At 41.7% G+C, this 24,644-nt stretch overlaps 1 protein-coding gene across 2 annotated transcripts in view; it reads left to right on the forward strand.

Annotated features, from left to right (window-relative positions):
- Positions 1-24,644, forward strand: part of llgl2 (LLGL scribble cell polarity complex component 2) — a 101,026-nt gene that overhangs the window by 68,208 nt on the left and 8,174 nt on the right. For both annotated transcript variants that reach the window (XM_043714552.1, XM_043714553.1), the window contains exons 12-23: positions 1,096-1,313; positions 1,992-2,059; positions 3,598-3,751; positions 4,654-4,758; positions 5,366-5,658; positions 8,358-8,511; positions 13,331-13,481; positions 14,934-15,050; positions 19,058-19,224; positions 21,672-21,936; positions 23,188-23,347; positions 24,158-24,213. In XM_043714552.1, coding sequence (XP_043570487.1) covers positions 1,096-1,313; positions 1,992-2,059; positions 3,598-3,751; positions 4,654-4,758; positions 5,366-5,658; positions 8,358-8,511; positions 13,331-13,481; positions 14,934-15,050; positions 19,058-19,224; positions 21,672-21,936; positions 23,188-23,347; positions 24,158-24,213 — 1,908 coding nt within the window. The remainder of the gene's footprint in view (positions 1-1,095; positions 1,314-1,991; positions 2,060-3,597; positions 3,752-4,653; positions 4,759-5,365; positions 5,659-8,357; positions 8,512-13,330; positions 13,482-14,933; positions 15,051-19,057; positions 19,225-21,671; positions 21,937-23,187; positions 23,348-24,157; positions 24,214-24,644) is intronic.

A 24,644-nucleotide genomic window follows, 5' to 3' on the forward strand; every position in this document is an offset into this window, starting at 1 on the left:
AGGGGAGGGAAATATATCCCTGGTGGTGGGGTCCGCCCGGTGGTGGTGGAAATGACGGCGGATGATACGCTGTACACTGAGGTTGGTGGGGTGGTAGGTGATGGCGGTTGGAGGGGGGGGGAAGGTTAAGGGCGGAGAAGCGGGAAGTGGAAGAGATGCGATGGAGGGCATCGTGGACTACGTCTGGCGGGAAATTGCGGTCCTTGAAGAAGGAGGCCATCTGGGTTGTACGGTATTGGAACTGGTCCTCCTGAGAGCAGATGCAGCGGAGACGAAGGAATTGGGAATATGGGATGGCGTTTTTACGGGGGTAGGGTGGGAGGAGGTGTAGTCTAGGTAGCTGTGGGAGTCGGTCGGTTTATAGTAAATGTCCGTGTCGATTCGGTCACCCGATTTTCATGAGGTGATTATAGCTTCCTTACAGGAAGCTGCTGACTGTTAGCACCCTTTAGTTCACCCATCATTATTTCCTGTGGTTTAAAAATCGCATTTAGTTTGACTGCTTACATTACTGAAATGTACCATTTTGGGTTGAGTCATGCATACTTGAAGGGGTTCTAGTAATGTTGAGAGAGTATTTGTGTGTTTTGTTATGGCTCCTTCATGACCTTGGGCTGAAAGATATAATCAAAAATCTCAGCAGAAGGAAGATGGTGCAGGTTAATCACCAAAAATCTGCACCAAGAGGCCTCTGATGGGCCTGGCTTGTGGGTTTATCTCAGGCTGCTGTTTTTTGTTTTGAGGTTACTTGCATGATGGTCACTGATTTTTGGGATTTTAAAAAGTGGCTTTCAGTAATTGGGTAAAAAGTGCACCAGGTAATTCATCAGCCAGACTAATTCCTACACCAGACACTGAATTCCTGCATGCCATCAATTCAGAATGAAAATGTCAGGCTGGCTCAGAGATTAGATCATTGGTCACATTTGATTATTATATTTATATATACCAGTAGTGATGTTAATCTACATATGTTGTGATCAGCAATGCTGGATAGTTAAATGTGAATGGTATGGCTTCACTTGATAATGTAATTTGTGGAGCAATGTCTGCACTGATGTGTGCCCTGAATTTAATCCTTTTTGTTTCTCCTAGATTGTGATGAGCCAAGTGCATTGCTTGTCCTAGCAGAGGAAGAACTGGTAGCAATTGACTTAAAGACCCCTTCATGGCCAGTGATTCAGTCACCATACCTGATACCCCTCCACTGCTCAGCAATTACATGTTCCCACCATGTATCCAACATCCCCGTTAAACTCTGGGAGAGAATCATTGCTGCTGGCAACAAACAGACCTCTCACTACTCCACTAAGGTACAGTTCCAAAACACACACATTTGGAACTAAAGGGGTTTGTATTTGAGTAAGTCCAGGCCTTTTTCGGAGAGGGGGGGCGGCCGGGAGGAAAGAAAGCTTTTCCACTGAAGCATTTAGTTGAAATTGCAAGGTACTATCTGTTCGTGAAGTTTCACAATTAAGAGCAGCAGGTAACTTGTGGCCATGTGCTTCCCAAGAGTGTATGGAGACTCTCCAATGCCAGTCACTGAACATGTTAGATATGAGTAATTAACCAAAGATAGGTCAAAGGTAGAAATTGAGAAACCTTTTAAATGGGGATAAAGGGTTAGAGATAATTTTCAAAACTTTGGGGATATACAAGGAAACTATTCGAATGAAGAGGTTGAAAGACTGCATAAAATGGCAAGTGGGAGCTGGCGTGTGTACTATGTAATGTTGCATCTTTTCATGCATTGGGATGTCTCTCTAACCTGCTGTAATTAATGCATTGCAACATCAAGCAGAAACACCGATGTGACTTTTCAAAGTTAATAAATTTAATGACCAGGGTAAAGAACACTCTGCTGTGAAGGAAGATGCTGCGCACGTGTGGAAGCATAGTTCATTCTTCCTACGTTCTTAACAGTGCTTTGAATCCAACACATGATTATTTGCCTATTGTTTGAAGTGACTGGTAACATGTTGTTTCCACAGCCATGGCCAATTGATGGAGGGTACAGCACCGTCTCTGAGCCCCCACAGAGAGATCTGCTCCTCACTGGGTAAGGGCAGTCTGTCTTCACAGCTTGTTGCTTAATTCAGTTAGTAGGTGCTCAATCTTTATAACCAAGATTGTGATGAGCATCTTGTGACCCACAGATGTCTACTTGCTGTATTCGTCTGACATTCAATTAGTGTAGTTGTTAGTGAACCACAGGATCCTAAAAAATCAGATAACAAATGTGATCGTTTTTAAAAAAAAGAGTAGTTGGTGACGAGTGTTTAAATAAGAACACACTGACCTGGCTCCTTCGTATACCTTTCCACCAGATTTTAAAAAAAATATATCTAACTGGTCTACCAGTGGATGGGGCCTCTGTTAATGTCACACTCTCAAGATAGCACCTCCCTGAGAGAAAGCAATTCTGCCCTGGCCTAAATTGAATTGAATGAGACTTCTGTAGTCAAAATTGCAAACCCTGTACTTTGAGGAGAAATTGGCACTTCAATAGTTTGTTAGTTAACAGAAACCAGCAGTGCCCTGAACTGTTTCCTGCCTTAACTTGAAACTTGTTTGTAAACTTCAAGAATCTTTTAGGGCTTTTCAGGGGAAAAACACAAGCAGCTGTAATTTCCATATCATACAAGTCAACACAGATTGTGAGATGTGTCCACTTTCCTGCTTTCTGGTTATATGGTTTTTAGTTTCAAATGTCTTTTTCTGTTTAACATTATTTTCCATTCATTCCAATTTTGATGCGTTGGATATGATGAAAGAACAGTGCAAAGTCTGCCAGAAACTGCCTTGGCACACTGCGAGGGATATCTAACCTGATCTCCATCCAGCATTCTCTTTCGGCTCAAGAATGCATATCAAGTAGTCTTTCTAGAGGACAGCGGTTTTAAAATCTTAGAGACAAAGGCACAAAGCTAAGCCTCAGTGTGATAACGCCAGGAGAAATAGTGACTAGTTGGTTTGGGGGAGGCTGTCAAAGGGATCCTTGACTCGCAATATAGGACATAGTGACCCTGTGTTGATGCTCGATCTTTTCTCAATGAGAAGCTACAGGCAAGACACAAAGCTAAGAGTTCTGTCATACAGGGTTGATCATGGCATCTTCACAACCAATGAGAAGCTGAGGTATACTTCATCCTAGCAGCAATTTATAGAAAATGGGGCATCAATTAGAAGTTGGATAAATTTCTTTGGGGTAAAGACAAAATACTGTCAAGCTGGAAATCTGAAACAGTAAATGCTGGTAAAGCTCTGCTCTGGCAGAAACAACTGTGTTGACATTGAGTTCAGTATGACTTTATTTTTGAAAAATAAACATTTACCTTCCCTGTATCTTTTTTGACTTCTGAAGAGTCACACTAGACTTGACATGAGATTTGGAGCTTTGCTTTTTAGGCAGCCCAGTTGTATGGCCCTGAGATGGATGTCACAACTGAGGGTCTTAATAATTACTTAGTCTGAGCTGTAATGTTTCAAAGCTTTCCTCCAATCTCGAGATTAGATTAGTTTCACAACAGAACAGGGTGGACGTTCCTGTCAATGATCCCCACTTTCTCTTCTGGTTTTGTTTGTTTTTCATTGCAGACATGAAGATGGGACAGTTCGTTTCTGGGATGCCTCTGGAGTCTGCCTGAAGCCTCTTTATAAACTCTGCACAGTTGGTGTATTTGTCACTGATGCAGATCACAATGACAACCTGAATCAGTCTGGGGAAGATGAATGGCCACCCTTGCGGAAGGTAAGTGGCTGTATATCAGTACTGAAATATGAAGTTTACATAATTGGTGATTGGCAACATAGAGCCAGGGATCTGAATCTTATGGGAAGTATGGGTGAGAGGAGACCTGGATAACTGTTCAGGCCGAACACTAACTGCCAGCATATAATTCACTATATTCTTCCATGTGATGTCAAACTCATGCAGATCATTCTGTTTGAAAATAGTTTAGCCTTCAAACAGTGTATTTAGTATTGACTCACTGTCAAACTTTTTCTTTTTGTATCAGTGATTATGGATTCAAACACCATTCCTAAACAGCTAAAACAGGTTTATGAAGCAGTGTATTGCTGAGGGAGTGTTGCACTGTTAGAGCTGCCATATTTTGAATGGATATTAAACTGAGGTCTCAGCTGTCCCTTCTTGCCACTACTGGGGGAATGCAAAGGTAGAGGAGAACAAAGTTTGAACCAAATGACCTTCAATTCATTCTGAAGTTATTTATGCAGTGTGTCTCAGGAGGAGTTGAGGGCAGTGTTAACAGTCCTGAATGGGAGGATGTTAGAGATGTCTGAAAACTAATGTTTGTCTGTCAACTTCTTAGCCAATTATTGTGCACTAGTTATAAGATCAAAGTTTCAGTAAAATCTACCTATATTTCCTGTCCATGAATTTGTAGGTCACTGATGTATTTTTAAAATTTTCAGTACGTTTGTCCTTCTCACTTTTAATATTAGTCTGAGTCCTTGACATTTGCTTCCAATTCTTCTGCTGAGAATGTGTTCCCCCAACAAAGCTGCATTTCAGACTGCTGGGATTCTGAACTGAGATCAGATCTCAATAGCAGGCTTGCTCAGATTTAATTAAGGTTTTGACCTGGTTCTGTTCTACAAGGATTTTCTTTTCATGTTGTGTTTCTGCAGGTGGGCTCCTTTGATCCATACAGTGATGACCCCAGGCTGGGAATCCAAAAGATTCACTTGTGCAAGTATAGCAGTCACTTAACTGTGGCGGGCACTGCAGGACAGGTGAGTTGAGGAGCATTGTGCTTTGAAACAAGTGGTGAGGAGTCCTGAACATTCTCTCTGACCACTCCCTCCCCTGCCCCAAAATGCATGTGCAGTGAATTGCTGATCCCTTCTCCAGGGAGCAGCTAATTTCTAAAAGGTAATATAGTGCTACTTTTCTTTAACAGCAGAAAATGTGAATTTAATCTTGAAATAAACACTACAAATGGTTCTGCCTCTTGTTTCGTTAACGTTACTTCACTGTAACTTGATTGATGAATTGGGGACACTGTTTCTAAAGCGTGAACTTGTTGAAACCTGTATTGACTATAATTCTATTCCATCGCCAACACTCTAACCGCTGTTTCTAAAGCGTGATTTTTCTATAATGTGGAGTTGCACAACACAACCATTGTGTTTAAGAAGAACTAACTGTATTAAGGTGATTTTCTTGTCCCGAGTCAATTTCTGAAAAGTAAGATATTCGGGCTGTAAAGGCACAGCAAAATGTTACTGGAGGCAACGTTCTGTTTGTGACGTTAGATCAAAATGTCGGTGAAATAATTCTGTCATTCTCTTAGTGGCTGTCAGTGTCTTTGTTAATTATGCATTTTTTTCGCCCGAGCAGGTTTTGGTGTTGGAGTTGAATGATGAAGCTGCTGATCAGGAAGTGGCCTGTACACTTGTTGACATCTTGCAGGACCAGGATACTTTTAAGTGGAAAGGGCATGAGCGCCTGAACCCACGTGAGGAGCCTGTCCACTTCTCCCCAGGCTTCCAACCATTTGTGCTAGTGCAATGTCAGCCCCCAGCTGTTGTAACATCACTTGCCCTACATTCTGAATGGAAACTAGTGACTTTTGGCACAAGTCATGGCTTTGGGCTCTATGACTACCAGCAAAAACGCACCGTTGTGGTGAGGTCAGTTCAAAGATTGTCCATTTGGTGTGCTTGGATTCTGTGATCAGATCAGTGTTAGTGCATTTAGTCTGGCGTCTGCATGTGTACAGTTCCAGATTATTGGTTTGAGAATTTGGGCCCCTGCAATAGTTTGTCCATGTTTTTGTGAGAGATGCATCTAAGATTACACTTTTATAATATACCGCACGGTAACTGACAATTCCAGCATTTATGTTCTCAAATCTAATTTATCCTCCTCCTTTACCACTGATTGTATTCCCTCCCTTCTAACTTTGTCCTCTATTCATCTACATTATTCACCTCAACCAGTCCCTGTATTTCCATCACACTGAGTAATTTTTTTTTCTTTAATTCCTGACTGGATTTATTAGTGACCACTTTTTATAAAACAGCCCCAGCCTGTTCAGCCTCTCCCCATAGCTCAAATCCTCCAACCCTGACAACATTCTTGTAAATCTTTTCTGATTCCTTTCAAGTTTCACAACATCTTTCCGATAGGAAGGAGACCAGATGATTGTATGCAATATTCCAACAGTGGCCGGGATAGAATAAATAGACCAAGTCTCTTCCCTGGGGTCGGGGAGTCCAGAACTAGAGGGCATAGGTTTAGGGTGAGGGGAAAAAGAGACCTAAGGGGCAACTTTTTTCTCAGGGTGGTACGTGTATGGAATGAGCTGCCAGAGGAAGTGGTGGAGGCTGGTACAATTGCAACATTTAAAAGGCATTTGGATGGGTATATGAATAGGAAGGGTTTGGAGGGATATGGGCAGGGTGCTGGCAGGCGGGACTTAATTAGGTTGGGATATCTGGTCGGCATGGACAGGTTGGACCGTAGGGTCTGTTTCCATGCTGTACATCTCCATGACTCTAAGGGAGGCTCAGGTGTTCTTGGTGGACAAAGTCAGAACTCCCTCAACACCACGTTCTTGTTCAGCAGAGCTCTGAAAATTTGTGATTTCAAATGAACTTGTTGGACTATAACCTGGCATCATGTGACTTAAGACTTTCCATTCATGGCCTTGAATGGAAATTTCTAATTCTTGATTGAATTGCCTCTCTATGAAAAGTTGGGAATCATGTTGGGGAAATAGACAGGAGGGGAGTAGACATGTAACTGTCTGTTTTGCTCTGCTGTTCAGTGAGCTAATGGCTGATCAGTATTTTCGCTCAATCCTTGCCTGCATTTCCCTTTCATTATTGTGGTGAGCTTAAATCTTGTGATGTAAAACATAAAATGGTTAATTCCAGTACCTAGATCTTTCTTCTAACTTCTCCTGAATAGCCAGCTGTGCTTTTTTTTTTCCCAAGGACCTATACCATTTCCCAGCACCGACCAGAGGGAGATGTTTCCCTCTATCCACCAATATGAGCTTGCAAAATCTTACAAGCTTTGATCAGATAATGCCTTTTAACCACCTTTTTCCAGGGAAAGCATAAAGCTTTTGTAATTTCACTTCATAATCTAAACCTTGGAATTGAGCTACCAGTTTCCGTAGGCAGAAGTAGTGAGTTTTATGAATGACTAATTCATACCAATTAGGAGCATAAATAGAGCACCCTTGAGCCTGCTTTGCCATTGGACGAAATCATAGCTGACCTTATTTTATAGTGGCTTCAGCTCTACTTTGCTATTTGCCCCCACGTTGTTTGACTTTTCAAACAAGAATCTGCTGAACTAAGTCTTGAATGTATTAATGACCCAGCTTTCACTATTCACTGGGGAAGATAATTCTTACAGGCTAGCAACCATTTAGAGAGGAAAAAGAAATCCTCATCCGTCTGAAATTTCTTTTGTATCCTTCTGGTTTTGTTAATCTGTGCCACTTATAGAAAATGGGGCACGAAAATCAGAAGTTGGGCAGATTTCTTTGAAGACAATACTGTGGATTCTGGAAAAACTTAGATCTAGCAGCATATGTGGGGAAAAAGACCAGTTAATATTTTTAATTTGGCATGACTTCTTCAGAGCTTTTTTTTTGTTTACTCTCATTCTTTTGATTTAAGAGTCATACCAGACTGAATGTTAATTCTGTTTGTTTCCCCACAGATGCTGCGAGACCTGCTCAGTTGTGCCACCATTTTGTGTGTGTGTGTGTGTGTGTGTGTGTTCAAATTTCTTTGGGATTCTGTCCCATATTGTAGAGTTCCATACAAGAAGACTTCTATAAATAGATAACACTGCCAGGAAAATTATGATGTCCAAGTAAAAGAATTCAGTGCTATGAAATTTGTTCTCTCTTCAAGCCTTTATCACTGAGCAGGCTGTCATTCTCTGGCCATCTCCTCTTCCAAGGACCATTTGTGGAGCACAAGATTTTCTGTTTCTGATTTGGCTTCAAGTGCAGGACTGAGGTTTGAATGAGGCAGAATGCATACTTCTGAGCACAGGGACAATCTCCCAATAAGTGAGATACATCCCTCATATAGAGGAAATTTCAAATGTTTTGTGTTACCATAAGGGATTATCTACAGACAATATTTTGGGAAAATATGGAGGGAGTATTACTGCAATATCCACATTGAGCATTCTGTCAGGGCAGATTAAACCCAGGGCTAGATAAAGAATAAAGTACGATATACAGTGACCCCATTGAACACTCAAAGCAGTTACAGCAATGAGGAGACACTTCTTGTTAATTGTGCATTTGGCTGCAATGTTTTGAGGGTGTTGTGAGCTAATTTTATTGTACTTCCTGTAGGTGTACACTGCACCCCAGTGACCAGCTGGCCCTGGAAGGGCCCCTCTCAAGAGTAAAGTCAATCAAAAAATCATTGCGACATTCATTCCGTCGGATCCGGGGGACCAGAGCATCTGGGAGGAAAAGAGCAATACCTGGGAACAATGCAGCTAAGGTAAGAGGAACCTTTTTTACTTTTTTAATACAAAGTTCTGAATGGAGAGACAAATGCTGGGGTGGGTAGTGATACCTGAGAGATTTCCAAGGGAACGATTATGGCCTTGTCTGATTCATCTGATGGGTTTTCAGTTTGGTAAGATATGAAAATGGTGATTTTGGATATTTTAAGATATTTTTGGATACTGTTGAGAGCATTACTTTGTATCTAACCGTGTGCAGTACATGCTGTGGCAGTGTTTGGCAAAAAGTGTTACGTTATACCTGCCCTGAAAAGTGTGTTAATTCACTTCCCAGCTGCTGTGTTTTAGATTTGCTGTTCCCAAAAAGAGAAGGCGTAGGACAACAAGGTATAGACAAAATAAAGCAAATAAACTTGTGGCAGGTGCCAAGAGCTTCAATTTCAGAAAGCCGAGAGGTGAAATTAAAAGTAATTTAAGATAAAAAGAGCACTTGAAGGATTATTGTCATGTAAATTGAGGAAAAGCTCAGATTTTTAAATGAGTGGACCAAGAGAGTTCAAGTATAGTAAACAGAGGAGCATTTACAAATGTACTGATTAGGAATGGAAGTAGGCTGTTCCATTTCTTTTCTGCTGTGCCATTCAGTAAGATCATTGCTAATGTTTTGAATTCCACACTCCAAAACTTCAGATAATCATCTAGTTTTTTTTTAACATAACCTTGCACTTAAAAATAATGTCTGTCTCCCCAGCTCCTGAGGCAGTGTTCCAAAGTCGTGCAAGTATTGGAAATAATTGCTCCATCTGTCCTGAAAGAATAACCCCTGAAATTTCCTGTGTCCCTTAATTCTGGACTCAGCCACAAGGAAATACCTTTCTCTGTCCAATTTGTCAAGATCATTCAGGATCTTGTATACTTAAACTGAGCTGCTCCTGTCCTTTTGAACAATTTTTTGAAAACCAGGTCAGCTGGACCTCCCAAGACAACCTGCTTATCTTTCATCAATCCAGTAAACTTCCTCCAATACGTTTACATGATTCACTAAAAAGGACTGAAGTGCACACTGCGGTCATGATGTGGTTTTACTGATGTATAATAGAAGCATAACATCATTAAGTTCAGTTCCTCTCAAGTATTCCATTCCATGAGCTGTAATTACTGGCTATACTCTTATGCTAACTCTTACACTGGATCACCGAGATCCCTCTGTACTCTAAGTAGTGCAGTCATTCTCCACTTAAGTAATTTCTCTTCATTATTCCTGCCAAAATGAGCACTGATATTTTCCCATGTCTGATATTTGCCCACTCTAACTATTTATAGGTTTGCAAACTCCTTGTCTCAATATTTCTGACCTATGTCATCTGCAAGTTTTAGCTACCATGCCCTTGTCCCGTCATAAGTCATTAATTCTTCAAAAGACTTATTCATATTAATCAGGAGAGTAATATATTTGTGGCTGACATGGATCATTTTTAAGGCTTTTGACATGGTTTCATATGGTGGACAGGTTAGAAAAGCTATAGATCCAATCTTCACCATTTGCTTCTGATCGTAGATGACTTTTGTAACCAATTTGCCTGTTTTTGGGTGTTTGAGTAACATTAAAGCTGTTTTCAGTCGAGTTCACCATTCACTTGGTATGTGGTCATTGCTGACTGGTCTGACATTTGTCTCCCCCTGGCACCACCTCACCAGTTGCCTCTGAGAAAGTGGTGATGAGCTGCCTCTTAATTCACTTTTGAGTCTATTGATAGACCTACAATACTGTTATGGAGGAAGTTCCAGGATATTGACTCCATGATAGTGAAGGAAAAATTTAAATATTTGCAGGTCTGGCTGGTGAGTAGCTTGAAGGGAAACCTTTTGAGGTGTTGGTGTTCCCATGTATCTGCCACCTTTATCTTTCTAAATAGAAGTGGTCATGGGTTTGGAAGGTGCTGTCTAAAGATCTTTTGGCAAATTTTCCAGATGAGTAGTACACAGTGCTGCTACTGTGCCTCAGAGTGGTGGAGGGAGCAGATATGGTGCCAGTTGAGTGGGCTGTTTTTGTCCCAGATGGGTCAAACTACTTTACTGTTGTTGGAGCTGCAGTCATCCAGGCAGGTGGGAAATATTCCATCACACTGCTCCTGCCTTGTGTCTTCAAGATGGTGAACACACTTGGAGTAACTCTGGATTCCTCGAGGCTGACCTGCTCTTGCAAGCATAGGGTTTGTGGAGAGTCCTGTTTCATTTCTGGTCAATGGTAACCCCAAGGATGTTGATAGTGAGGGATTCAGTGATAATGCTGAATGTCAAGGAGCAGTAGTTTGTCTCTTGTAAGAGATGGTCATTGCCTGGCATTTGTTTGGCATGCAAGTTACTTGTCAGACAAAGCCTGAATATTTCCAGGTCTTGTTACATTTGAACAAGGACTGCTTCAGTATCCGAGGAGTTGTAAATGCTGCTGAACATTTTATGTAATCATCAGTGAATATCCCCCACTTTTGGAGGGAAGTCATTGAGGCAGTTGAAGGTAGTTGGACCTAGGTCACTACCCTGAGGTGTGCAGAGATCCTCCAGAGATGTCCTGGAGCTGAGGTGACTGACCTCCAGCTTCTTCCAATGTGCCAGTTATGATGCTAACCAGTGGAGAGTTTGGCACTGATACCCATTAGTTCCAGTTTTTCAAGAGCTCCTTGATGCCCTCACTCAGGCAGTCACACTCCCCTCTCCTCTGGAATTCTGTGTTCTTGTCTGTGTTTTGAATGGATGCAATGAGGTCAGGAGCTAGCAGAATCCAAAATGGCATTGCTGAGAGAGTTCTGCTTGATGGCTCTGATGCCTTTCATCACTTTTATCGATGATTTGTGAACAGACTGGGGCAGTGATTGGTTTTGTCCTGATGTTTGGATATAGGACATACCTGGGGAATTTTCTCCACTTATGAGTTGAATGCCAATCTTGTGGCTGTCTTAGAACAACTTGGCTAGATTATGGAATGTTCTGGAGAACAAGTCTTCAGTACTATTACTGGAATATTGTCAGGGAAAATAGCCCTGTTTCTTTATCACATGGAGTGAATCAAGTTGGCTGAAAACTGGCATCTACAATTTGGAGATCTCTGGAGGAAGCTAAGATGGGTCATCATGCTTGTAACTTGTGGCTGAAGATTGTTGCTGAAAATGTGTTGCTGGAAAAGCGCAGCAGGTCAGGCAGCATCCAGGGAACAGGAGAATCGACGTTTCGGGCATAAGCCCTTCTTCAGGAATGAGTAACTGTTCTTGTCCCAGTTCCCTGAAGAAGGGCTTATGCCCGAAACGTCGATTCTCCTGTTCCCTGGATGCTGCCTGACCTGCTGCGCTTTTCCAGCAACACATTTTCAGCTCTGATCTCCAGCATCTGCAGACCTCACTTTCTCCGCTGAAGATTGTTGCAAATGTTTCTACCTTGTCTTTTGCACTAATGCACTTGGCTTCCCATCATTAAGGATTGGTAGATTGCCTCTGCCTCCAGTGAGTTGCTTAATCGTCCAATGACATTCATTACTCAATGGCAGTTTGCAGAGTTTCAATCTGGTCCATTTGTTGGTGCAGTGACTCTGATATGCCTCCCCCTTATTGACATGTGCTGTTTAGTATGCAAGTAGTCCTGTGTTGTATCTTCACTGGGTTAACACCCCATTTTCAGATTTGCTGCTCCTAACGTGGGGTCTTAGATGGAGGCTTAGATTAAGGGACTGATAGTATTGTAGCTAAATTTTTCTGATAGCAAGTTAGCAGTGATTTATATGAGAAGGATCTCTAGAGTCAGCAAAGGGATATCAAAAGATGTGTATAACTTTGACACCGGACAATATGTGGGCAAATTTGTGAGGTTGCTAAGCTTAACACAAAGTTAGAAGCAGAATAGTACCCAAATGGGGAGAGACTGCAGTATACTCTGGTACAGAAGGATCTGGGTGTCCTTGTACATGATTCACAAAGTTAGCATGTGGGTATGCAAGTAATTATGCAAATTGTGTAAGCTTTTTTGCAAAGGGATGGAATATAAAAATAGGGATGTCTTGCTACAACTGAACTGAGCTTTGAGATCACACGGATATAGTTTTGGTTTCCTTACTTCAGGATGGATTTAATTGTGTTGGAAGTGATTCCATAAGGCTGAATCCTGGGATGAAGGGTTCAGAAGAGATTGAGTAGGTTGGGCTCATAGGAGAAAATAAGGACTGCAGATGCTGGAGATCAGAGTCAAAACGTGTAGCACCGGAAAAGCACAGCAAGTCAGGCAGCAACCGAGGAGCAGGAGATTTGACATTTGTGGCATAAGCCCTTCAGGAATTCCTGATGAAGGGCTTATGCCTGAAACACCTGCTCCTCGGTTGCTGCCTGACTTGCTGTGCTTTTTGACTAGGCTGGGCTCCTATTCAACTTAATTTAGAAAAATGAGTGGTGTTACTAAAACATAAGATTTGACAGGATTGATGCTGGAAAGGTGGTATATCTAACACACACAAAGTGGCAAAAATTGTATCTCCCACCTGAGGAATTTTTTCTAAGGATATTTTGAGTCTTTGTAGGGGCTGTGCTACATTTTATTCAAGGCTGAGGAGACTAGAGGTTTTTTATCCTCAAGGATGTTGAGGTGAACACAGGATTGTGACCTCAACTTCATCAGCCACACTGTCTTGAATAGTGAAGCAGGCTTTAAGGGCTAAATGGCTTACTCCTGATAATTGTTGTGATGCTATGATCTTGCAAGTTTTGTATTGACTTGTACATGATGTTATTATGTCATCCAGCATTCCCTATACCTACCAACCTTCCCTTTCACCCTGACAGGAATATACTTTCTCTCTTTGCTTCTCTCTAGGTACAAGAGGCCAATGCTAGGATGGACCGGGAAGCATTAAATGAGATGGAGCTGGCCCCAGTGCAGCGCAGAATTGAGGCTCGATCTGCTGAAGACTCCTTTACTGGATTTGTTCGATCACTTTATTTTGCAGATTCTTTTGTAAGAGATGGTGAGAGAATATTACCAATTGAGCTGTTGGTCCTGTTGATTAGGAACCTATTTTTAAAGTTAATTTCCGTTTCAGTGAAGTCCAATACTTTAAAGTTGTCTTTTTTAGTTGGCCCCTGTAATCCTTTTCTATCCATTGGATAACTTTGGATTTCGGCTGCTGAAAATGTGTTGCTGGAAAAGCGCAGCAGGTCAGGCAGCATCCAGGAACAGGAGAATCGACGTTTCGGGCATAAGCCCTTCTTCTTCCTGAAGAAGGGCTTATGCCCGAAACGTCGATTCTCCTGTTCCCTGGATGCTGCCTAACCTGCGCTTTTCCAGCAACACATTTTCAGCTCTGATCTCCAGCATCTGCAGTCCTCACTTTCTCCTCAATAACTTTCGATTTCATCATGTATGGAATTTGTCATGCTCAAAAGAGCGACAGTACAATTAGTGTTCTATCTTGCTGTAGATAAAGCTAGTTTCCGTTACAGGCTTCATACAAAAGATATGGTGAAAATTAGCGACATGCAGTTCTGCAGAAAGGTATTGGCTGCACGAAGTTTAAACCATTCACAAAATCTTTTTTTTTTATATATGCCCTTTTTGTAATTTTGTTTCCTCATCTCAACTAATTGTGTCTCCTAATTGAATGCCTTCTGCAAACTTGTATACTTGGTGCATATATTTATAGACTACTTTATTAAAACAGTGAAAAGATCCATGGGAACACCAGCCATCTCACCTTGTCCATCAAAGAACATTTCCTACTACAAATGAAAAACTCAGGACATTTGCAGGTCTGGCAGTTTGTATGGAGAGCAAACTGCTTAATGTTTCAGCCTGGAGACCTCAACATTTTTTTGGTTTTTATTTCCAGCAGCAATAGTATTTTGATTTTATTTTGGTCGTGATCTTCTCTATCCCGATGGGCTTACAACCCATGTTGTGAGATTACTACTTCTACTACTGTGCAGTTTTTTAAAAAATTATTCATTCACTGGATGAGGATGTTACTGGCTAAGCCAGCATTTATTATCCATCCTTATTTGTGCAGAGGGCTGTTAAGAGTCAACCACACTGTTGTAGGCCTGGAATGACCTGTAAGCCAGACCAGATAAGGATTGGTAGCTTCCTTCCCCCAAGGGCACTAGTGAACCAGACGGGTTTTTCTGACAATTGACAATGGATTCATGATCATCATTTAGATGATTCCTAATTCCAGGTATTTATTGAAATCATATTCCACCATCTGCTGTTGTAGGATTCAAACCTGGGCCCCCAGAACATTTTTCTGGGTCTCTGGATTAACAGTCCAGTGACAATACCACGAGGCCACTGTCTCCCTTTAGTAATCTTTTGAACTTTTATCAGATGTCATCTGGAGGCTGGCAGAGATAATGAGATGGTGATTACTTCCATCTTTTTAAGCTACATGCTGTATCCTGAAGCTGCCCTTTTTTTGTTTCAGGATCTTACCATGGGCCGTCACTGTGGGCTGGTACCAATGGTGGGACCATATTTGCATATGCTATTACCATTCCATCTGTGGAGAGGAGGATGGAAGAGCCTGTCACTGCAACTCAGGGTGAGTACGTTCCACAATTTTGCATCATGGAGAAACCTCTTTAGAATGACATTACTACTTGCCTTGTTGGGGATCATCCCTCTCCTGAGGGGAATGGGTCTGGTATGTAATAATTCCTCATGTTCTTTCTGGTGTTCTGCTTTTTATCATTTTAAATCCGTCTATAAGCGGTCTCCCAACAGCTCAGACAGTCATAGATGACGACTACTACAGTAGGCTTGAGTCTTGCTTTTGGCTTGCATTCTATGCTGTTCTGTGGACATCTACAGATTTGAAGAACAGTCACCCAAAGAATTTGCTTCTAATGTCTGTCTAGTGAAGTCCAATCAGTACTACAAATGAATGTTAAAACAGAGCCAGAATTTGTTGGAATGCTGTAAACAAATCCAACACTGTCACCGCTTGCCCAGAAGGAATGGTCAGTTTCAAGGTTCTGGGTAATTAAATCTGCAAAGTATACCACTGTTTTTCTTTAGGGTTATGACTGTAATACTGAACAGGGTTATTTAAAAATGCCAGTTGAAAATTACTTTATGTACAACCAAATTATCCTAGAAACCATAACAAATATCAATTGCTAAACATGTATGATATAACAAACAGCATCTCCAATGGAACAAAAGCCAACTACTACAGGTATTGGAAATCTGGAAACAGGCAATGCTGGAGAAATTCCATGCTTAATGTATCGTTATAAATACAATCTGTCCTCCCTTTCTGAGAAACGAAATCTATCAGCTGTGTCATAGAATCACCTACAGTTCAAATCAAGGCCATTCAGCCCATCAATTCTGTACCAAATGTCTGACCCCCCCCCCCCCCCCCATGGCTAATCTATCTAGCCTGTGCACCCCTGGATTCCATGGGGCAATTTCGCATGGCTAATCTACTTAACCTGCACATTTTTGGATTGTGGGAGGAAACTTGGGCACCCAGTGGAAATCCACGCAGACACTGGGAGATTGGACAAACTCCACAGACTGTCTCCCAATGCTGGAATTGGGAGACAGTCTCCCTGGCATTGAGGCAGCAGTGCTAATCACACTCCCATCATGCCATCCTGACGGGACAAAGCAATTTTGTTGGAGCCAAATGGGTTTTAGTTCATCCGATCAAAGACTTTAATACACTGTGTTCTTAGGTCACAGCCTTCCACTTCAGTTAGTCAAGACCCATTTGAACATCTGAGTGTCAGTACTGTATTTGCTATGTCCATTCTCTCAGCAGACCATGCCTGCCTTTGACAGTACAATGTGGGAACCCACCTGAGCCTTGCAGCTATGACTAAATACATTCATTGTTATCCATCATGTGTGATGGAAATCAGACCTCAGTATAGTGCCTTAATTTGTTTTTGAAATAGACCACCCTTGAAACTTATTGTTTGCCTCAGTTTATTCACTGCTGGATCCTAACCCAAATGAGGATTTTTTTTTTTTTTGTGCAATACTGTCCCTAATGACAGAGACTGTTTGTTTGAATCTTGGGATCGTAGAGATGTACAGCATGGAAACAGACCCTTCTGTCCAACTCTAGCATGCCGACCAGATGTCCCACCTGCCAGCACTTGGCCCATATCTCTCCAAACCCTTTCTATTCAGATATCCATCCAGATGCCTTTTAACATGCAATTGTACTGGCCTCCACCACTTTCTCCAGCAGCTCATTCTATACACATACCACTCTCTGCGTGAAACAACACTCCCTCGGACCTTACCATTAAGTGTATAAGTCCTGCTAAGATTTGCTTTCCGAAAATGCAGCACTTCGCATTTATCTAAATTAAAATCCACCTGCTACTCCTCAGCCCATTGGCTCATCTGATCGAGATCCTGTTGTAATCCAAGGTAACCACCTTCGCTGTCCACTACACCTCCAATCTTCGTGTCATCTGCAAACTTACTAACTATACTTCTTAAGCTCTCATCCAAATCATTTATATAAATGACAAAAAGTAGAGGACCCAGCACCGATCCTTGTGCAACTCTGGTCACAGGCCTTCAGTCTGAAAAACCACCCTCTGTCTTCTATCTTTTGAGCCAGTTCTGTCTCCAAATGACTAGTTCTCATGGTATTCAGGTGAGATCTAACCTTGCTAACCAATCTCCCATTGGGAACCATGTCAAACACCTTATTGAGGTCCATATAGATCACATCCACAGCTCTGCCCTCATCAATCCTCTTTGTTACTTCTTCAAAAAACTCAATCAAGTCTGTGAGACATGATTTCCCATGCACAAAGCCATGTTGACTATTGCTAATCAGTCCTTGCCTTTCCAAATACATGGAATCCTGAGGGACAGGATGTACCTCCAACAACTTGCCCACCACTGATGTCAGGCTCACTAGTCTAAAGTTCCCTGGTTTGTCCTTGCCACCTTTTTAAATAGTGGCACCATATTAGCCAACCTCCAGTCTTCTGGCACCTCAGCTGTGACTATCAATGATACAGATATCTCAGTAAGAAGCCCAGCAATCGCTTCCCTCGCTTCCCACAGAGTTTGAGGATACTCTCAATGTTCTCTGTAACATGGACATTTTTTTTTCAAGATGTCACCATGTATTTCTCTGTATTCTATATCTTCCATGTCCTTTTCCACAGTAAACACTGATGCAAAATACTCGTTTTAATATCTTCCCTATCTCTTGCAGCTCCACATAAAGGCAGCCTTGCTGATTTTTGAGGGGCCCTATTCCCTCCCTAGCTACCCTTTTGTCCTTTGATCTATTTGTAAAAACCCTTTGGATTCTTCTTAACCTTATTTGCCAAAGCTATCTCATGTCCCTTTTTTGCCCTCCTGATTTCCCTCTTAAGTATACTCTTACTGCCTTTATACTCTTCTAAGGATTCACTTGATCTATCCTGTCCATACCTGACACACGCTTCCTCCTTTTTCTTAACCAAACCCTCCATTTCTTTTGTCATGCAGCATTCCCTATACCTACCAAGCTTTTCCTTTCACCCTAACAGGAATATACGGTCTCTGGACTCTCTCTTTCATTTCCGAAGGCTTCTCAATTTCGAGCCATCCCTTTACCTGCAAACATCTGCACCCCCCCCCACTTCCCCACCTCCCAAATCAGCTTTTGAAAGTTCTTGCCTAATACAATCAAACTTGGCCTTTCTCCAATTCAGAACTTCAACTTTTAGATCTGATCTATCCTTTTCCATCATTATTTTAAATCTAATAGAATTATGGTCGCTGGCCCCAAAGTGCTCCCCCACTGACACCTTAAGTCACCTGCCCTGCCTTATTTCCCAAGAGTAGGTCAAGTATTGCACCTTCTCTAGTAGGTACATCCACATACTGAATCAGAAAATGTTCTTGTACACACTTAACAAATTCCCCTCCATCTAAACCCTAAAAACCTATGGCAGTCCTAGTCTGTTTGGAAAGTTAAAATCCCCTACTATAACCACTCTCTTATTCTTACAGATAGCTGAGATCTCCTTACAAGTTTGTTTCTCAATTTCCCTCTGACTATTAGGGGTCTATGATACTATCCCAATAAGGTGATCATCCCTTTCTTATTTCTCAGTTCCACCCAAAGAACTTCCCTGGATGTATTTCTGAGAATATCCTCCCTCAGCACAGCTGTAATGCTATCCCTTATCAAAAATGCTACTCCCCCCCTGCTCTCCTGTCTCCCATTCTCTCGTTGCTGTAGCATTTGTATTCTGGAACATTAAGCTGCTAGTCCTGTCCAACCCTAAACCATGTTTCTGTAATTGCTATGATATCCCTGTCTGGTGGATGAGAGGGCATTACAAAGTAATCTTTAGGAAAGAATTAAAAGACAGTAAGTCTTTTGACAGGGTGAATTCTAAAGAGTGATAACTTGAACAAGCAAGGGCGGTGCATGTTTTTAATGACACTTTTTTTTACTTCATGCAATAGAGATACCAGTATCGTACCTTTTACACTGGATTGAGAAAGAATTCTGTTCTAATGGTGTTTAATTATTTCACTGTCACATCCTGTTAACTTATTCCATTATCTTGACAGTAAAGGAAATCCAGTTAATGCACAGAGCTCCTGTAGTTGGGATCTTTATTCTGGATGGTCGAGGAATTCTCCTCCCTGAACCACTAGAAGCAGCACATGATCTTTCCAAGAGCCCGGACATGCATGGGAACCACATGCTGCTGGTCATATCTGAGGAGCAATTCAAGGTAATTGGCTCAATCCCACAAACAGTACCATAGAGAGTAAATTGTTTGATCTTTGTCTTTTCATCTGCCATTGGTAGTGAACATGTCTTCTCTCCAACTTCTCAGACTTAAAGTTTATTTTACAGGAACACCATAACCAAAATCACAGAAATAGTCAATTAAAACTCCCGGGGACAGTTGCTGCTTTCCAATCAACTGGTTTGGATAAGCTCAACCAATGTAAGCCAAAAAAATCACCAGATTTTAAAATTTAAAGTTTAGACAAATTAACAAACCTGGTGTACCTGAGGCGGTGACGGTCCAGATGTTGTAATTCCATCCAAGCAGTGCCTTTTCCTACTCTCCATGTCATGTAAATTCTCTGATTCATTCCAATGAATCCTCCATCCTCTTCTGTATAGTTTGAGTATATGTTAATTTTATAGTCTTGTCTCAAGGGAGCTAAAATCTGCTGTGCATACCTGGTATGGCTGACATGTGACCCAGACCCACAACTGTGATGCTTGAATGCCCTCTGGCTTGCTAAAGTCATTTCAGCTGTATCAAACCAAGTCTAAAAGACAAGATACTTGGACCACCTGGCATTGGCCTAACATGGTCCTCATTGCCTCTTTGCTAACATCTGAGAGCTAGTGCCAAAATGGAAAGAATTGTTCCAGTTACTCATCAAGCAATAGCCTGACATGTGGAATCATGTCTTAGAAACAATATGCAAGCCATTTATCCCTTTCCAATTATGCCCTATCACACCAGAACCACTGAAAGTGACAGCACAGTGATATCCAACTGGGATGCGGTTACTCTGAGTCCTTAACGCTAACTGTTGATTTGTGGCATCATAGTATCAATCAAGCATAGACCAGGAAACCCCCAGCACACCCTCCTGTTGTCCTCCTTCACCATGTACATCCACCCATGACCAAAATGGAAGCAATGACCACTGCATGTGGAAATGAAGTCCTGTCTTCACCTTGGAAAACCTCCATAGTGTTGGGTGGCATTGCCACTTTGCTAATGGGACAGATTTTGAACTAGATGCCTAATTGAGTTGCTACATCAGAAGAGTGCTGTCAGCCATGAATAGGAGCATGTCTGAGCATTACAGAAAATGAAATGTTAGCCTGATTTAAGTTACATCCCAGGACAACTTGTGTGGCGAACCACACCATAAACAGGCCGAAGCAGCTCCAGGACCATCCGATCAGTTCTGTTGTGAATGATGTTCACAGGAGGTGGACGTTCCACAAATATTCCTATGCAGTGTAGTGGAAAAGCCTGTCACATCAGTGCAAAAAAAAATGTAAAAACACTCGTGCCACAGTGCCAGACAATGACCATCTGTAATGAGAGAATCCACCCATTATCCCTAAATACTTTTTAATAGTATTGGTATTGCTTAACAATCCACTATCATTCCGGAGGTTAACATTGACCATAAATTGAACTAGTGAAGCCATGTAAATATTATGGCAACGAGAGCAGGCCAAAGATTAGTACATCTGGTGAATATCTTTCTTTCTGATGCCACCTACAAGACACAGGTCAAGAATGTGATGGTATAACTGTCTCTCCTTGCCTGGATGACTACAGCTCCAATAACACTTGAAGTTTGATCAGGACAAAGCTGCCAATATAACTGGCACCCTATCTACTGTCAACATTTACTCTTCCATCATAAAGTGGCAGCAGTTTGTGCAATGTACAAGGTGCACTGCAACAACTTAACAAGGCTTCTCTGACACCACTTCCCAAATCCATGATCTCTACTACCTAGAAAGGTCATGTAAGCAGATGCATGGAGCACCACTATTTGCATGTTCCCCTCCAAACCGCACAACCATGCTGGCTTGAAATTCTATCACCATTCCCTCACTCACTTCTGGGACAAATCCTGCACCTTCCTCCCTAACTGTACTTTGGATCTCTACCTTCTAACATCACCTGCAGTGGTTCAAGAAAATAACTCTCAAATGCCTTCTCTAGGGCAATCCAGGATAGACAGTAAATACTGGCCAAGTCAGCAATGCCCACATCCCATGGATGTTTAAAAATAAGTTACTTCTGTCTGAGTTACTCACACCATCATTTCCTTTGTCCAAGCTGTTCAGTAGTCCTATGACTGTTTTCAGTTTCTTTGATCATTGTAACCCTGGGACAACTGTTTCCCTCTGCTCCCCATCTGAGTGTCATCCCTCTCCTCATACTTTTTTATTTTCTCTCCTTGTGCTTTTGTTTTTCCACTCTTTTTCTCCATCCTTCTGCCAACTCCAGCATTGTAATCTTTTAATGCTTTATTGTCTATTGGCAGCTGAATTAAGGAATCTTGGCATTAGTCAAAATTCCTGTACTCCGCTGCAACCCAATCACACTCACTTGTCCTGGTATGAGTAATTCAGGCTATGCAACTATGAAGTGCTCTGATTAAGCTTCACTCATTCTGTTGCCAGATATTCACTCTACCAAAAGTCAGCACAAAAAACAAGCTGAAACTGACAGCAATTGATGGGTCCCGGGTGCGGAAAGTGTCTGTGGCCAGTTTCAATAGCAATCGAGTGGAAGATTACAGTGAGAATGGACTTCTGGTGCTTACGAACCTTGGCGATATCCAGGTCATTTCTGTCCCTACGCTCCGAAGTCAGGTTCGGTACGAGTGCATCAGGAAGGAAGACGTCAGTGGAATTGCGTCCTGTGTCTTCACAAAGTCTGGACAAGGCAAGTGCTGCTTGGTGCTGATTTCCAAGTCATACAACAAGTACAAGATACTTGTTAGATCTCAGCTACAGTATTGCGTACTGTTCTGAACGACAAATTTATTGGAGTTTGTGCGGGTGTAACTTAAAATAATCTAAGGGATAAGAAACTTAATTTATGAGGATAAATTGAACAGGTTGGGCCATTTCCCCTTAGAAAGAAGGAGGCTAAGAACAGCTCTGATGTAAGTCCTCAAAACCTTGAGTGGACTTAATAGAATAGCTGGGGAGTGACTGTTCCCACTAGTGAAAGGATCAAGAATAGTAGGGGACAGATTTCAAGTGATTTGCAAAGAAGTGAGTCTGGTGTAGATAGTGTATGAAGTTTCCACCTGGAAATGTGGTGGCAGCAGGTTCAATTGAGGCATTCAAGAGTATGATTAGATTAGATTCGATACAGTGTGGAAACAGGCCCTTTGGCCCAACAAATCCACACCGACCCGTAACCCATTCCCCTACCTAACACTATGGGCAATTTAGCATGGCCAATTCACCTAACCTGCACGTTTTTCGACTGTGGGAGTAAACCGGAGCACCCAGAGGAAACCCACGCAGATATGGAGAATGTGCAAACTCCACACAGTCAGTCGCCTGAGGCGGGAATCGAACCCGGGTTTCTGGTGCTGTGAGGCAGCAGTGCTAACCACTGCCACCATGCCGCCCATATTGAATGACTACTTGAACAGAAACGTTACAGGGATTTGGCACTAGTAATACTTACTTGAAGAACTAGTACAAACACATTGGGCCAAATCACCGCTACCTATGCTGCAATAGTTCTGATATTTTGTGAAGAAATCAATCCACCCATTGGTAAACCTGCAGAAATTGGAAAGTGTTTCTCAGTAAGCTGCTTTCGAGCAACCTCCTAACAAAGTGCAGTACCTCAGCCAAGCTCGAGCTACTGAGTGAATCATGAGGATGTGCTGTAATAAGTCAGTTGAGGATCTGTTTTCATTTAAAATTAGTTCTTCATCTCTCATGTATTAATTCATCATACATAAAAACACACTTTTGTCCTCCACCTCCTACTTCTACTTCTGTTCTAAATTTTATGGGTCTCTCTTCCAACTTCCTGCCTTCTGTTCATGGTTCCATCCCAACTGTCTGAGAAGGTCCAACTAACTCTGCTACCAGTATTTGGAAATACCTTCATGTGAACCAAAAATATTACTTGCTAATCCTGCAGTTTCTGTTCCTATTTTTTTTTCAGGTTTTTACCTCATCTCTCCTTCCGAGTTTGAGAGGTTCTCCGTTTCATCAAAATGGGTAGTAGAACCAAGATGCATAATTGATATTGATGAGGGAGTTGGAACCAGGGCTTCTCAACAAAAAGCAGTGCAAGATGGAGCAGTCGTGAAAGCCAACTCTCAGTAAGTTTTTAATGTATGCTATACAGCCACTAAATGTATTGGCGACTGTTTTAAATTAGGGGTTGATAGTCAGTGACTTGCAATTTGTTTAAAGCCACTAGCCCAGGCGTTCAGTGATACTCCTCAGGGAGAACTGCACCCAACAATTGATATTAGATTAGTAATTTTAAATCTGAGGAGAATAATTTGTTAACTGAAAGGTGCCAAGCAATATAAAGGAAGCTATATAGAGTTAGGGTGCAGATCATCCATTATTTCATTGAATAGTGGATCATGCTCTAAGGTTTAATTAATCTTCCCATATTCCTTCCTTCCAAGATGATGTTTAGAGGCCATTTGTCAAATAGCTTGGTTTCTCATGTTGAGGTTGCAGTGATCCTGCTGATTGAGGGATCTAGTCTGTTCAGTGTTTTGAAGCAATGTTGATGTTTGCATCAACAGGATCCATTTTCACATACATATAGCTTAGATTATTTTACACCTGGATGGAACTTGTTTATCACCAATACTTTTGTGCAGGTGACACTTGTATACTGAAGTGATGAAATTAGCTACTGTGATATTTTACAATAGTTGGCTTTTGAATTTCTGATGAATATTGAATACATGGAAGGTATTGCAAATGTTTAAATGTTAAGTTCCTTGTGTTTGAAAATGCAGGAACTTGTATTATGCGAGCCCCCCCCAAATTACTCTTATCTATGTACCAATGTGTTGAGTAAATTTCAAGTCACTCCTGTTGAATTTGTTAGTAATATTTGAGGCTCCATCACTTGTTTTAACATAATGTTGGTTGATGTTGAATCACAGAGAATCAGAAGATTCACATCAAATGCTGTCTGGAATGACCAAGAGTGAGGATGATGGTAAGTCAGTCCACTGTTAATTTTACTAGTTGGATCTGGACTGAATTTTTGTGCTCGAGTGAAAATATCCAACATGGAGAGTGTGGTGCTGGAAAAGCACAGTAGGTCAGGCAGCATCCGAACAGCTGGAGAATCAATGTTTAGAGCATAAGCATCAATTTCTTCTGCTCCTCAGATGCTGCCTGACCTCCTGTGCTTTTCCAGTACCCCACACTCGACTCTGATCTCCAGCTCTCCCTTTTTCCTGAAAATATCCAAAGACAAACTGTAGATGACAGGTAGACTATATCTTTGTGATACTGTAGCTGGCAGCAAATCTATTACAATCTTAACATCGGTGATTCTTGCTGTCATAATTGTTTCTTGCCTTTCTCCCCCTCTCTCTTTCTTTTTCTCGCTTTTTTTCTTTTTCCCCCTCTTTTCTCACCCCT

The sequence above is a fragment of the Chiloscyllium plagiosum genome, chromosome 24, assembly GCF_004010195.1.
Source record: "Chiloscyllium plagiosum isolate BGI_BamShark_2017 chromosome 24, ASM401019v2, whole genome shotgun sequence".
NCBI classification, from domain to species: domain Eukaryota; kingdom Metazoa; phylum Chordata; class Chondrichthyes; order Orectolobiformes; family Hemiscylliidae; genus Chiloscyllium; species Chiloscyllium plagiosum.